Source organism: Micropterus salmoides, unplaced genomic scaffold (assembly GCF_014851395.1).
Source record: "Micropterus salmoides isolate LMB-PRFRI ecotype aquatic unplaced genomic scaffold, ASM1485139v1 Ms_hic_scaffold_1, whole genome shotgun sequence".
NCBI classification, from domain to species: domain Eukaryota; kingdom Metazoa; phylum Chordata; class Actinopteri; order Centrarchiformes; family Centrarchidae; genus Micropterus; species Micropterus salmoides.
This window is the reverse complement of record NW_024040040.1, coordinates 58158273-58175157: the sequence shown is the minus strand read 5'-3', so window position 1 is coordinate 58175157 and position 16885 is coordinate 58158273. Positions and strand designations below refer to the sequence as shown.

The following is a 16885-nucleotide window of genomic DNA, read 5'->3' as shown; positions in this document are numbered from 1 at the left end:
GCAACAAAATCAAAAAAGTTTACATTTAAATATGACATAACAAGATTAATCCAATCAAGACCATTCAATTTAGCAGTTATAAATTACAAAAACAAAACACTGAACAGTGAACATTGCGTGCAACAGTTTGCTGAGTATGTATGTAGTGGTAGTATGTTTGCGACATGCCCTTCTCCTCTATTCTTAATTTATTGTTATCCTGAAATTCTTTGAAATTAATAGATGGAATTTCTCAAAAACAGTGCCCACAGACTCTAAACATCAAACAATCAAAATAATAATAATTTGAAAGTTAGTACAATTATTTATTTATCAGTCTGAGTTTCCACTGGTTGTCCTCAGTTCGTGGCATGACGAGATTTATTTTGTAGCAATTATTTGACATTTGGGCATTTCTCCCAGTATATAGGGGAGTTTCTGTGTGTCTAATATAGATTTGAATTCAGGGTATATTTGGGAAATGTTTGTTTTTTTGTCTTAATGTTTTATATTTAGGGCATGTGGTTAGAAAGTGCAGCTCTGTCTCTCCCTGTCCTCAGAGTCTCTCCTCTTGTGGTAGCCAGCTCTGTCTGTGGCGACCCTTTTCTATGACCAGAATGTGTTCACTCAGTCTGTATGTTGTCAACACTTTTCTTAGTTTAGGACATTTTATTGTGCTCAGGTAGTTTGCCAGTGTGAATTCTCTTTTTAGGGTCAAATAACATTGTAATTTACTTCGTTTCTTTCCTGTATTCAATATATTTTTCTTTCTGCTTGTTGATAATTTGGTTTGGTCTGAGTTGGTGTTGCTGTCCTGAGGCTGTTGGGGACTTGTTACTGCAGAGAGCCTCAGGACCAGCTGGCTGAAGGGACTCTTCTCTGGTTTCAGCTCCTGGTATGTTAGGGCTTTGTGATGGTATGTCTGGGGTTTAACTGATTTTAAGTGATTGAAAAATCTAATTTCTACTTCTTATTCTGGTCATGGGTTTGAATCCCACCTCTGACATCCAACCTATGTGGAGTTCAGGTCCCACTGACTTGCATTGGTTTGTATGTAAATTTGTATGTTGTTAGTTTTTCTAAATGCAATAATTGTTTACGTGGATATCAGTGTTTCCTTAAAATAGTTGATCGCTCTATACATGTTATTCGACAACAGGGGATACAACATGATAGGGGATATTTACAAGTTAAACAGTGGTGTGCCGGGAATGTTTGGTCATTGAGTGCCCTCTGTTGGTGTTTTGGAGGCATTTCATGTCCATTAAACCAGAGCAACAGAGAAAGTTAAAACCAGCACTTAAACAGTGTATCTCAGTAACATAGAGGTGCTTGCTCTTCAGATACAAGGATTGATGGTTCAAATCCCTACCATGCTATGTTGATCCTGACACAAATCTGAAGAAGCATTTCTGCAAATACATGTAATTTTTACGGTCCAAACATACAAAAATTTGCACTCATGCCAGGTGGGTCAACAACCAAAAAGAAGTCAGTCATTTTGGATTTAATTGTCATATTTGGCAATTTACACACTTCGCACTTTAATGAACTCCTACAGAATTAGTCTGTATGGCTTCAAATTTTTGCTGTGCAGTCTTATGAGTTTTAGTCAATTGGGGCAGACTGTGGCGTGGAGTGGAATATCAATGTTTCACTACGAAACAGGCAGTTGTTATAACTTAAGTATACATGCTCACATCTGTACCAAATCAGGTTTGATAACAGTCCCACCTTGAACACATCTATATGCCATCTGTTGTGGAAATTGTATTCCTGGTGAGAGGTTGAGCAAATATTTGAGTTACAATGAACCATTGTCTTTGAACAATTTATTTAACAAAAGAGACTAAACAGAGTATTACAACAGAATCAGCTAGACCAGAGGTTCAGTCTCCTAAGACAGTCACTAACGTCTGGCCCAGAGCAAACAATTGCATGATCATTCACACAGTCTGAACATCTGTGTTTTGGGGAACAAAAGGTCCTTGACTGGTCCCAGTCAAGGAAGGAGAAGAACAACCAGAAGGAAAACAATCAACAACCCCACATCCCTGACCTAAACCCCACACATGTGGACAGACTGGAATAAGAAGAAAAATAATAAAGATGGAACAGGTAAAAGATTTAAAACAATATATAAGACATAATAAAAGGAGAAAAATAGCACTCTTATAAGTACTTGCATAAAAGATGAGAAGTGTAGGAAGAAAACAATTTTCTGCCCTTAGACCATCAGTCACTCAAAGTACTAGCGCCATGTTTCATGCTGTGATATGTTGGCAATACCAACTTTAAAACTGTCCCAGAAAAGCCTTAAGACAGTGATAATGCTATGCTGTGAAGCTTGAAAGATTTCAGTAAACAGCACAACAGGAAGTCGGCCATTTTGAATTTTATGGTTATTTTAGAATTTTTTACATAGACCGATTGACGTCAGATTTTCCCTGTCTAGTCTAAAGCCATTGAAGATTAAAAGTTGTACAAACGGTGAGTTTTCATGGAATGGTGTGGCCATGGCGTGGCGTCCAATATCGATGATTCGTCAGAAATGAGGAAGTTGTTGTAACTTGTAACTTGTTGTAATTTGGAATTTGGAATGTAGTATAAAAGTCCCGCCCTGAACACATGTGCATGCTGAAATTCACCCACAGCCATAGCACCACCTGCTGGCAACAGGAAGTGACCTTTAATGAAGCAGCCCCTGCCTTATGTTTCACCTTCATGTATGAAATTTCGAAGGCACATGTATAATGTCCAGACGTACCAAAAAGCCTCTTGGAGCGATGCCCTAATCACAACTGTAAGTTGGCCATTTTGCATTTTATGGTTATTTTTGTTTTTTTTACACACTCCATACTTTAATGAACTCCTCCTAGAGAATTAGTCCGACCAACTTCAGATTTTCCCTGTCTACTCTAAAGCCATTACTAAATACCAGTTACATTTGTTAGATTACAGCAGCCAACTGTCCACTAAACACTTATTCTTACAGTAATTTTGCCTAAGCACTCACAGTTCTTTCCATCTTTTAGTGACTGCTGTTCAATCTCATAGTTGTTCAAAAGTTTTGGTAGCTGACGCTACAGTGCTTAGCGAATTTAGCTTAGCAGCTAGCGATGGCTTCTCCTTCTCTCTCTCCTACTTTCTCCTGCTCGGTGTGTCAGATGTTCAGTTACTCCTCTACCTCCTTTAGCAGCAATGGTACGTGTAACAAGTACATGGACATGGAGGCGAGGCTCAGTGATTTAGAAGTCTGGCCTGAGTTAGCCTCTGGTAGCCGTCCCCCGGCATCCTCTGTGCAGCCAGGAAGGGGGGGCTGGGTGACTGTCCGAAGGAGGAATAGTCGTAAGCATTCCACGGGGCACCATCAACCTGTTCACGTTTCTAACAGATTTTCCCCACTCAGCGACACACCCGCTGAGAAACCAACTCTGATCATTGGCATTTTGAGAAACATGAAGTTAGCGAAGCCAGCGTCCATAGTTAAGTGCATCCCTGGGGCCAGAGCGGGTGACATTGAATCTTATTTGAAACTGCTGGCTAAGGATAAACATAAATACAGTAAGATTGTTATTCACGTCGGTTACGCCAATTGGAGGTCACTAAGATTAATGTTGAGTCGGCGTGTACATATGCAAAAACAATGTCGGACACCGTAGTTTTCTCTGGACCCCTGCCAAATCTGACCAGTGATGACATGTATAGCCGCATGTCGTCATTCTGCCACTGGTTGTCGAGGTGGTGTCCAGCAAACGATGTGGGCTTTGTAGATCATTAGCAGACTTTCTGGGGAAGACCTGGTCTGGTTCGGAAAGATGGCATCCATCCCACTTGGGAAGGAGCAGCTCTCATTTCTAGAAATCTGGCCAATTTTATTAGTGGACCAAATCCATGACAACCCAGAGTTGAGACCAGGATGCAGAGTCGCAGTCTAACACATTTCTCTGCCCTTCTATTTCAGCAGTTACCCACCCAAAACCCTACGCAGAGTCGCAGTCTAACATACTTCTCTGCCCTTCTATTTCAGCAGTTACCCACCCAAAACCCTACGCAGAGTCGCAGTCTAACATACTTCTCTGCTCCTCCATTTCAGGAGTTACTTCGTAGTAACATAGTGACGGTGTCTGCCCCCAGACCATCGAAATTATTTAAATCAAAGGTAAACAGAAGAGGAGCTGTGCATAAAAACTATAAAATTAAAATCACAAGAGCAATAGTCCAAACTAATAGGAAAATTAAATGTGGACTATGTGGACATCAGATCTCTCTCTTCTAAAGGTGTACTAGTAAATGAACTAATATCAGATTATGAAATTGATTTATTTTGTCTTACTGAAACCTGGCTCGGTGATGGAGAATATGTTAGCCTAAATGAATCCACCCCTGCTAGTCATATTAATTCTCACATTCCTCGAGGCACAGGCCGAGGAGGTGGAGTTGCAGCTATCTTCGACTCTAGCCTACTAATCAGCTCTAAACCTAAACTAAACTATAACTCATTTGAAAGCCGTGTTCTTAGTCTTTCACATCCAAGTTGGAAATCACTGCAACCAATTCTTTTTGTTATAGTGTACCGAGCACCTGGTCCGTACTCTGAATTCTTATCTGAATTTGCAGAGTTTTTGTCAAGTTATTATTGTAGGGGATTTTAATATTCATGTGGACGTTGAGAATGACAGCTTTAGTACTGCGTTTATCTCTCTGTTAAATTCCATTGGCTTCTCTCAGAGTGTTCATAGACCGACTCACTGTTTTAACCACACCCTCGACCTTGTTTTGGTATATGGTATTGAAATTGAACATTTAATAGTGTTCCCACAGAATCCCTCTTTATCACTGTTTGATAACTTTTGAGTTTGTATTGTTGAACTACACGCCATTGGGCAAAAATGTCTATACAAGATGTCTGTCTGATAGTGCTGTGGCTAAATTTAAGGATGCTTTTCCATCAGCTCTAAATACATTAAAGTCACAAAGTAACAGAGGACTCCAATGCTAATTTCAGTCCCACCCAAATCGATCATCTTGTTGATAGTGCTGCAGGCTCGCTGCGAATGACACTCGACTCTGTAGCACCTCTAAAAAAGAAAATAATAAAACAAAGACGTTTAGCTCCATGGTAATACTGAAACTCGCAAATTAAAGCAAATATTGCGGAAACTTGAGAGGAATTGGCGTTCCACCAAACTGGAAAATTCTCATTTAATTTGGCAAGATAGTCTTAAAACTTATAGGAAGGCCCTCCGTAATGCCAGAGCAGTGTACTACTCGTCATTAATAGAGGTAAATAGGAACAACCCCAGGTTTCTTTTCAGCACTGTAGCCAGGCTGACAGAGAGTCACAGCTCTATTGAGCCAAGTATTCCCATAGCTCTCAGTAGTTACGACTTCATGAGCTTCTTTAATGATAAAATTCTAGCTATTAGAGACAAAATTCACCAAGACCTGCCCTCAACTGGCACCGACTTATCTCTAAACTCAGGAACCTTAGAAACAGCTGTAGAACCGGATATATGTTTAGACTGTTTTGCTTCCCTCAACCTTTACCAACTAACTTCAATAATTTCTTCATCTAAACCATCAACCTGCCTCTTAGACCCCATCCCGACTAGGTTGCTTAAAGATGTTTTACCCTTAGTCAGCACCTCTATACTAGATATGATCAATCTATCTTTATCAACAGGCTATGTACCACAGTACTTTAAAGTAGCTGTAATTAAACCTCTTCTGAAAAAGCCCAAACTTGATCCGGATGTTTTAGCCAACTATAGACCTATATCTAACCTTCCATTTCTCTCTAAGATCCTGGAGAAAGCAGTTGCTAAACAGCTGTGTGACTTTCTACAGAGCAATAGTTTATTTGAGGATTTTCAGTCAGGATTTAGATCTCATCATAGCACAGAGACAGCACTGGTGAAAATTACTAACGACCTCCTTATTGCATCAAACAAAGGACTTGTCTCTGTACTGGTTTTATTAGATCTTAGTGCTGCATTTGATACCACTGACCATCAGATCCTATTGCAGAGACTGGAACATTTCATTGGCATTAAAGGAACCGCTCTAAGCCGGTTTAAGTCCTATTAGTTTGTAAATGTTAACGATGAGTCCTCCATGCACGCAAAGTTAGTCATGGAGTTCCACAAGGATCTGTCCTCAGACCAATCCTCATCACTTTATATATGCTTCCTTTAGGCAATATTATAAGGAAATATTCCATAAACTTTCATTGTTATGCAGATTATACTTATATCTATTGATCAAGCCAGATGAAACTCATCAGTTAGCTAAACTTCAAATGTGCCTTCAGGATGTTAAAACCTGGATGACCTGTAATTTTCTAATGTTAAACTCAGATAAAACTGAAGTTATTGTTCTGGGGCCTAAGCACCTCCGTGATGCATTATCTAAAGATATAGTTTCCCTTGATGGCATCACCCTGGCCTCCAGCACCACTGTGAGGAATCTTGGAGTTATCTTTGATCAGGACATGTCGTTTAAGTCTCACATTAAGCAAATTTCTAGGACCGCCTTTTTTCACCTCCGTAATATTGCGAAAATCAGGAACATCCTGTCTAAAAATGATGCCGAAAAACTAGTCCATGCATTTGTTACTTCTAGGCTGGATTACTGCAATTCCTTATTATCAGGCTGCTCAAAAAGTCCATTAAGACTCTTCAGCTGATTCAGAATGCTGCAGCACGTGTTCTGACAGGAACCAGGAAAAGAGATCATATTTCTCCTGTTTTAGCTTCTCTGCATTGGCTTCCAGCAAAATCCAGAATAGAATTTAAAATCATTCTTCCCATCATGGATTTCCCATGATGCACTGAGCTCCTCTCTCCTCTACTTTCTCTCCCTCTGTATGCAACCTCATCCCATTATTGCATGTTACTAACACAACTTCTCCCCTTTCCGGTAGTCTTGTGCTTTCTCGTCCCTCTCCTCTCTCCTCCTATCACTTCCTGCAGGTGTTTCTGGCTCTGGAGCTGTGGAGTCTGGATCTGTGGCTGCGGGTCACCTGCTGCCCCCGTGTTGCTGCTCGACACCCTCTGCTACAACAACTATTATTGTTATTATAATCATTATCATTACGATTGTTATCATTAACATTACTTTAAATATCTGTACCATTTTTCATTTAGTCTATAGCAACATCATCTTTACTGTCTGTACCTCTGCGTGTCTATATTATGTACACTGCCTCTCTCCCCTCTCTCTCCTTCCATCCTTCTCTTTTTCTCTCTGTTCCTCTCACTTCACTGGCTTCCCGTCTCTGCCAGGGTTGAATACAATGTCTCCCTCCTCTCTCACCAGTGGCTCCATGGCACTGAAAGAACTACTTACCCCTTTAACTTTAAAACGATCCCTTCGTTTAACAAACTCAAATGGCCTCTGCTTCCCCAGAAGCTCAGCACCATAAGTGATCTGGCTTTCTGCTGTGCTGCTCCTGGGCTCTGGAACACCCTCCCCGACCATCGGAAGGCACTTCAGACTACTGAGAGTTTAAAAAAAGGACTTAACAACTTTCTTTTTAGCAGAACTTATAACTTTTTATTAACCTTGCTGGTTGCTGCTTTATGACCAACTTTGTTTTTATATTTATGCTTTTACCCTGTAGCACTTTGAGATTTTCTTCAAATGTAAAGTGTGTTATGAATAAAATTCATTATTATCCATCCATTGTCAACCGCTTATCCTGTGTACAGGGTCGCGGGGGGCTGGAGCCTATCCCAGCTGACATCGGGGCGGGGTACACCCTGGACAGGTCGCCAGTCCATCGCAGGGCCACACATCTACAGACAACCAGTCACACTCACATTTGCACCTAAGGGCAATTTAAAGACACCAATTAACCTAGCCTGCATGTCTTTGGATGGGTGGGAGGAAGCCGGAGCACCCGGAGAGAACCCACGCGGACACGGGGAGAATATGCAAACTCCACACAGAAAGGCTACCTTCTTGCAGTGCTAAACACTGCACCACCGCGCCGCCCCCAAAATTCATTATTATCATCATTATTATTATTATTTAAGTATATAAACTGAACACAACTTCTCTCTGTTTAGATCACCTGAGAGGTCTGGGTGGATCAGAAATATATTTTGGCCCAAAACCATTCAGTGTTTTATAAACCAGTTCTCTGACAGAATGAAAACGACGGTCAAGAACCATAGCAGCTGTCTGAAGGATTTTTTAGGAAGACCTGTAAAGACATCGTTACAGTGGTCAAGTTGACTGAAGATAAATGCATGGACATGTTTTTCCAGATCCTACTGAGACAGAAGTCATTTAATCTTGGATAATATTCTTCAGGTGATAGCAGGAAATAGTAGTCCCATTTCCCAGGGAAGTCATTTATTCCTTGGACTTGCACCAGAGATCCAGGGAGGACTTCCACATTTACTTCTAACTGGTGGATCTTGGTTTCCAGCTCTGCAGTTTTCTGTAGAGGCTTATGGAAGTAGTCTTGCTGAGGCATCTTGCTGCTAAATACCATACAGCAGTACAGGCTTGGTAGTCTCATCAACATGAGATCACTGATACCTGGGGTGATTTTTGAGACACTAAGTGTTACTACAACTAAGTGTTGTAGTATAACCAGCAGTATATCATTAATGTGTAAGGTGATTTTGGGGGCACTACATTGTATAAGTGTGAAGTTATTGAATTTCTCGGCAGAATGTGTTTTCGGTGGTGCACTTTGTAGACGGTCCCTGCGGTCTCGTCTCAACCTGCTGCACGTAGAGACCAGTGTTATTTGTGCTGCTCCTAGGAAGACTAATTTATCTGAAAATGTACTTGTAGCTTGTTGTCTACTTAACTACGATAATAAAGAGGCGTCGTTTGTGTTTTAAACACGTTTTGCTTACGAGGTATTGATCCCGGAAGTTCGAATCTGTGAATATAGTTATAATATATATAACTTTACTGAACTCAGTAATAAATGGCTCCTTTCCAGTTATCTCTAATTTAGAGATCTTTTCTCGTAATTATGACATCTTATCTCGTAATTATGACATATAAGACTTCCAGTTCTTTTTTCTTTGGTGAATGCAATGCGATTCCGTAGCCTACCCTTTGCTTAGCTGGAAATAGAATAGAAAAAATATATTAACCTTAGGCCTATGTGTTTGTTCAGTGTGTCTGTATTCTTAATTTATATATCATTTTAAATTTTAAAAATAAAAAAGTATAGGTAGGCCTATAGTTTTGTTTGAATCAGGTTTGCAAGGCGGTTGCCTTCGAACCCTCCATTTTCTATCATGTGATTTTGGAACCCGGAATAACAATAACAACTCCTACTGGTCTTCTCTCAGGAACGGGACTCGAGCTTCACGAAGGACCCGTTTTCTACAAAGCCGTAATGAAGTCGGCTCTGCTTCACGTATCGGCGCCGTTTGTGCTTTGCGTCGCCTTGGCGAACACCAGCTTGTTCGCCAATGTGGAGGTGGACTTGTCTTATGACCATTATGCGGAGAAAAGGGTTGATCACATGCCCGGTTTCCTGGCGATGCCCTGTAACTGTCTGGTTAACCTGGCCTACATCTGCATGGGACTGTATTGGCTACGGTGGCAGGGAGGCATCAGCGAAACGGAGCGGAGCCGGTATATGAGACAAGTTTTCGCTTTCATGGCTGTCTTTTACGGACCCGTACAGTGGACGCGCTTGGCAGTGCTACGGCGCGCTCCCGCCGTGCTCGACCAGTGGTTCACATTACCGATCTTCGCGTGGGTCCCGGTGTGGATCCGCTATATAGAGCAGGGACCGGCGAAGTGGCGCGTGTCGGACGCGGCAGCGCTGGAACTGTTCTCTATCCTCAGCTACGGTCTGGCGCTGGCGCACGAGCGGGGCTTCGAAATGGCGTTGGGCTGTCACGTCGCCCTTGCGGCGTACAAGGGAGTTCGCGTGCAGCTGGGGCACGGGGACAGCCGCACGCGCGGATATATGCTGCTGGCGTTGCTGTCCTGTGCGGGGTTCGTGGTGCTAAAGCTGCTGGATCACTGGCTCGCTCGCCAGTCGCTCTTCCAACGGCTCACCGGACACTTTTGGTCCAAAGTGTGCGACGTGCTGCAGTTCCACTTCAGCTTCTGTTTCCTGACCACGCTGACAGAGAGGGTGCAGGGAAAAACCGCCTCACAGCGGGAGTGAGGACGCTCTGATCGGCTTATGTAACTGGGCTATTCAACATTAAACAACTGGCTTTGATTGGACTCTGAATTAGATTTGGAATCACAAAAACCGATACAGCCCACAGTGGACTGTAATAATGGACAGGATAAAAACCCTTCCACAGTGGGCTCACCCAGTCATGATGTCCACCCAGCCCGCCAGTCAAGCTTTAATGAAAGTTATGACTCATAATACAAATAGTGCATTTCCTAAAATCTTAAGTACCCAACTCTCCATTTTCCATAATAAAACCTTTTTACACCTCCTTTTTAAAAGCAAGTCCAGATTCAGAGTGTCTGACACCCTCTGTTAAGCGCCCCGACATGACCTGTGCGATGTAACCCTTAATGAAGGAAATTTCTTTACAATGTGATAAATGTACATGACAAAGACATGCAACTTCAAACTCATGTCTCGCAAATGAAATGTAATCACATGAAATTCAGATTTTACACATATCAATGCTTTTTTATATGTGATTCATTCAAAACAGGCACATGTGGTCTTTGTAAATTTCACATGTGAAAACATGAATGTCAAATGCTATTTCTGTAAGGGTAAATTTGGCATTTTTAGGTAACAAAAATAAACAAGGGATTTGATATTTTCAATCAGATGTTTTTGTGGAGGTGGTTGTGGAACAGCATCTAGACCTTCGTGTTGTGGGGAAAAATGACTGAATAAATAAAGTGCACTAAGGGGACTTCAACCATGACCTCAGGATTTCTAAGGTGGGTAACTGTCCCCATAAAGGAACCTCTGACACAATACAGTATACTCTTCATACAATCCATATTAAGAATGAAAGGTATAGAAAACCTCTTGTGTCTCAGCTGATAAAATTGAATTGAAACATTTCAGGTGGAAATTTGGATTATTGCAACAAAAACAAAATGAATCAATAAGAATATATATTTCTTTACTTTTAACACATTTAAAAGAAAGGGAAAAAATACTTTATAAATGAATAACAAAAGTGGACCGTTCATTTCTCGGAAATCAGCTTTATTGTCAAGCAGATTAACACAAACAAGGAATTTGTCTGTAATTACATAGTGATGTCGATGTCAGATAAATGCATGTTTATAAGATGTGCCATTCTGGGGTTGTCCTTTTGAAATTTCTGTGAAATAAATGTGAAACCCCTCACATGTTTACAAGTCATGTTTAATGATAGCATTGAGGACGGGCTCTAATGAGGGTTTCTTATTGGTCCACAGCAGGGCCAGGCCTGCCTCCCGGAAGTGCTGATGGGAGCAATAGATAAGAGGGTTCAGACCACAGTCCAAGTATGACATCACTGATGACAGTGTCCTTAACCACTCAGGTGCTGGTGACAGGTCCCTCCTGCCCAGCAGGATCATCTGATTTGTCAGTGGAGAGAAAGAAACAAAATCAGTCTATGAGTAGACAAGTGGACGAGTGTAAATTCATCTAAGCACATGCAGATACAATAGCTTGTGTTGTTTCATGTATATGTAACTTTTGAGTGAGTGCATGTGTCACCTCAGACACAACAAAAGGAGTGTAGCAGAGGATGTAGGAGGCCACCAGCAGAGGAGTGACTGCAGACAGATCTGCTTCATCATCACTGAGACAACAAGGAAACAAGATGGAGAGAGGAGGAAGAATTACTGCTTTGTTCACATGCACAGAGAAATTCCTTTGTTAACCTGCACACTCAAGCTACCTATAATAGCATAGCATTATGCTGTAGCTATTTCAATAGATAGTATATTGCAGGTATTTCTGTATTAGCAGTAAGTTGTAATTGCTCAGTTAAGGAGGAGGTTAGGTGGTGTAGTCATGGTTTCAGGGAGTAGAACTTAAAGCACAATAATTATAATACACATATATAAAACACCTTGAGGACCCCAAGTCCTATGCACACAAATTTAGTTCAGCATTTAACACTGCAGCCTCACATGCTCATCCAGAAACTGAAACACGTGAATGTTCACTCTTGGAGTCTCAACTGGTATTTTACTTTTTGTTAAAAACCGTACTCAGCTGCTCAGAGTGAATTATTCTCTCTCAGAGCCCACACCAATCAGCACTGGTGCCCTTCAGAGCTATGTTAGCTCTCCAGTTCTCTTTACACTGTATACTAACTGTACGTCCACTGGACGCTGACTGGTTGCTGACATACTGCGGTAAGCGTGTCGACTCATTTCTGTTTCCGGTGCTTGTGTGTTGGTACCGTGTTGTGCTGCTCTCGCTAAATAACAGTTACATTTGTTAGTTTACAGCAGCCAACTGTCCGCTAAACTCTTATTCTTACAGTAATTTTGCCTAAGCACTCACAGTTCTTTCCATGTTTTAGTGACTGCTGTTCAATCTCATAGTTGTTCAAAAGTTTTGGTAGCTGACGCCACAGTACTTTAGCTTAGCCGTTAGCGACTTTAGCTTAGCAGCTAGCGATGGCTTCTCCTTCCACCTCTCTCTCTCTTACTTTCTCCTGCTCGGTGTGTCAGATGTTCAGTTACTCCTCTGCCTCCTTTAGCGGTAATGGTATGTGTAACAAGTGTAGTTTATTTATAGACATGGAGGCGAGGCTCAGTGATTTAGAAGTCCGGCTCTGCATCTTGGTAGATCAGTCTTCAGCTACTGTAGCTAGCCAGTCCCCGGTAGTCGGTGCGGAACGGCCTGAGTTAGCCTCTGGTAGCCGTCCCCCGGCATCCTCTGTGCAGCCAGGAAGGGGGGGCTGGGTGACTGTCCGAAGGAGGAATAGTCGCAAGCATTCAAAGTCCGCGGGACACCATCAACCTGTTCACGTTTCTAACAGATTTTCCCCACTCAGCGACACACCCGCTGAGAAACCAACTCTGATCATTGGCAGCTCCATTTTGAGAAACGTGAAGTTAGCGAAGCCAGCGGCCATAGTTAAGTGCATCCCTGGGGCCAGAGCGGGCGACATTGAGTCTTATTTGAAACTGCTGGCTAAGGATAAACTTAAATACAGTAAGATTGTTATTCACGTCGGCGGTAATGACTCCCGGTTACGCCAATCGGAGGTCACTGAGATGAATGTTGAGTCGGTGTGTACATATGCAAAAACAATGTCGGACACCGTAGTTTTCTCTGGACTCCTGCCAAATCTGACCAGTGATGACATGTATAGCCGCATGTCGTCATTCCACCGCTGGTTGTCGAGGTGGTGTCCAGCAAACGATGTGGGCTTTGTAGATAATTGGCAGACTTTCTGGGGAAGACCTGGTCTGGTTCGGAGAGACGGCATCCATCACACTTGGGAAGGAGCAGCTCTCATTTCTAGAAATGTGGCCAAGTTTATTAGTGGACCAAATCCATGACAACCCAGAGTTGAGACCAGGAGGCAGAGTTGCAGTCTAACACACTTCTCTGCTCCTCCATTTCAGGAGTTACTTAGTGAAAATCCTATAGTGACGGTCAGTGTCTGCCCCCCGACCATCGAAATTATTTAAATCAAAGGTAAACAGAAGAGGAGCTGTGCATAAAAACCTCATAAAAATTAAAACCACAAGAGCAATAGTCCAAACGTATAGGAAAATTAAATGTGGACTATGTGGACGTCAGATCTCTCTCTTCTAAAGGTGTACTAGTAAATGAACTAATATCAGATTATGATATTGATTTATTTTGTCTTACTGAAACCTGGCTGGGTGATGGAGAATATGTTAGCCTAAATGAATCCACCCCTCCTAGTCATATTAATACTCACATTCCTCGAGGCACAGGCCGAGTGTATTGGTGTATGGTATTGAAATTGAACATTTAGTGGTGTTCCTACAGAATCCCTCTTTATCCGACCACTGTTTGATAACTTTTGAGTTTGTATTGCTGAACTACACGCCATTGGGCAAACATTCTATACATGATGTTTGTCTGATAGTGCTGTAGCTAAATTTAGGATTAGGATGCGATTCCATCAGCTCTAAATTCATTATCAAGTCACAAAGTAACAGAGGACTCCTATGCTAATTTCAGTCCCTCCCAAATCGATCATCTTGTTGATAGTGCTGCAGGCTCGCTGCGAATGACACTCGACTCTGTAGCCCCTCTAAAAAAGAAAATAATAAAACAAAGACGGTTAGCTCCATGGTATAATACTGAAACTCGCAAATTAAAGAAAATATCGCGGAAACTTGAGAGGAATTGGCGTTCCACCAAACTGGAAAATTCTCGTTTAATTTGGCAAGATAGTCTTAAAACTTAGGGAAGGCCCTCCGTAATGCCATAGCAGCGTACTACTCGTCATTAATAGAGGTAAATAGGAACAACCCCAGGTTTCTTTTCAGCACTGTAGCCAGGCTGACAGAGAGTCACAGCTCTATTGAGCCAAGTATTCCCATGCTCTCAGTAGTTATAACTTCATGAGCTTATTTAATGATAAAATTCTAGCTACTAGAGACAAAATTCACCAAGACCTGCCCTCAACTGGCACCGAATTATCTCCAAACTCAGGAACCTTATAAACAGCTGTAGAACCAGATATATGTTTAGACTGTTTTGCTTCCCTCAATCTTTACCAACTAACTTCAATAATTTCTTCATCTAAACCATCAACATGCCTCTTAGACCCCATCCCGACTAGGTTGCTTAAAGATGTTTTACCCTTAGTCAGCACTTCTATACTAGATATGATCAATCTATCTTTATCAACAGGCTATGTACCACAGTACTTTAAAGTAACTGTAATTAAACCTCTTCTGAAAAAGCCCAAACTTGATCCGGATGTTAGTCATGGAGTTCCTCAAGGATCTGTCCTCGGACCAATCCTGTTCACTTTATATATGCTTCCTTTAGGCAATATTATCAGGAAATATTCCATAAGCTTTCATTGTTATGCAGATGATATTCAGTTATATCTATCGATCAAGCCAGATGAAACTCATCAGTTAGCTAAACTTCAAATGTGCCTTCAGGATGTTAAAACCTGGATGACCTAATTTTCTAATGTTAAACTCAGATAAAACTGAAGTTATTGTTCTGGGGCCTAAGCACCTTTTTTAAGCAAATTTCAAGGACCGCCTTTTTTCACCTACGTAATATTGCGAAAATCAGGAACATCCTGTCTAAAAATGATGCAGAAAAACTAGTCCATGCATTTGTTACTTCTAGGCTGGATTACTGCAATTCCTTATTATCAGGCTGCTCAAAAAAGTCCATTAAGACTCTTCAGCTGATTCAGAATGCTGCAGCACGTGTTCTGACAGGAACCAGGAAAAGAGATCATATTTCTCCTGTCTTGGCTTCTTTGCATTGGCTTCCAGTGAAAACCAGAATAGAATTTAAAATCATTCTTCTTACCTACAAAGCTCTTAATGGTCAGGCACCATCTTATCTTAAAGAGCTCATAGTACCTTACTACCCCACCAGAGCACTGCGCTTCCAGAATGCAGGATTACTTGTGGTTCCTAGAGTCTCCAAAAGTAGAATGGGATCCAGAGCGTTCAGCTATCATGCTCCTCTCCTGTGGAACCAGGTTCCAGTTTGGGTTCAGGAGGCAGACACCATCTCCACATTTAAGAGTAGGCTTAAGACTTTCCTCTTTGATAAAGCTTATAGTTAGGGCTGGCTCAGGTTAGTCCTGAACCATCCCTTAGTTATGCTGCTATAGGCCTAGATTGCCGGGGATTTCCCATGATGCACTGAGCTCCTCTCTCCTCTACTTTCTCTCCCTCTGTATGCAACCTCATCCCATTATTGCATGTTACTAACACAACTTCTCCCCTTTCCGGTAGTCTTGTGCTTTCTCGTCCCTCTCTCTCCTCCTATCACTTCCTGCAGGTGTTTCTGACTCTGGAGCTGTGGAGTCTGGATCTGTGGCTGCGGGCCACCTGCTGCCCCGTTTCCTGCTCGACACCCTCTGCTGCAACGACTATTGTTCCTAGTCCTATTGTTATTATTGTTATATAATCATTAACATTATGACTGTTACCATTACACCACTATAAATATCTGTACCATTATTCATTCAGTCTATAGCAACATCACCTTTACTGTCTGTACCTCTGTGTGTGTATATTGTGTAGGCTGCCTCCCTCCCCTCTCTCTCCTTACTCCCTCTCTTTTCTCCTGTTCCTCTACTGCTCTCTCTCTCTCTCCCTCTCTCTCTCTCTCTCTCTCTCTCTCCCTCTCTCTCTTCACCCCAACCGGTCGAGGCAGATGTCCGCCCACCCTGAGCCATGGTTCTGCTCGAGGTTTCTGCCTCTTAAAAGGAATTTTTTTCCTTGCCTCTGTTGTCTAGTGCTTGCTCTTAGTGGGAACTGTTGGGCTTCTGTAAATAGCATCATAGAGTACGGTCTAGAACTGCTCTTTAATGAAAAGCACTGTGAGATAACTGTTGTTGTGATTTGGCGCTAATAAATGAAACTGAATTGAATTGAATTGAACTAACGACTGCAGTAGACTCCACCCTGACAATTATATTTCATGTATATGTAACTTGTGAGTGAGACAATACAGCAGTCTTTGGCCTTATGCAAAAAATAGAAATCTAGCAGCATGTCCATAAGTGGAGGTAGCATAGGTGTGGCCGACCCAGGGCCCCGGCTGGGTAGGGTGCCCCTTAAGTCGTTGGTGATGTTAAGGTTAGTTGATTATAGAAATAGAAATAGAAAACTTCATTGTCCTTGTCACTGTACAACGAAATGTCAAAGTACTGACCAGCCAGTGCATCATTCCTAACATATAACTTAAAATAGTAAAAATAATAGTAGCTAAAAGCAGCATGACAGGCATTCATAT

The 16885-nt window shown here is 41.9% G+C and overlaps 1 protein-coding gene across 1 annotated transcript; it reads left to right on the top strand.

Annotated features, from left to right (window-relative positions):
• The first annotated feature begins 9248 nt into the window (after positions 1-9248).
• Positions 9249-10865, top strand: LOC119914158 (transmembrane protein 187-like). Its single transcript, XM_038733240.1, has one exon. The coding sequence runs from the start codon at positions 9350-9352 to the stop codon at positions 10133-10135; it is 786 nt and encodes a 261-aa protein (XP_038589168.1). The 5' UTR covers positions 9249-9349; the 3' UTR covers positions 10136-10865.
• The last annotated feature ends 6020 nt before the right edge of the window (positions 10866-16885 follow it).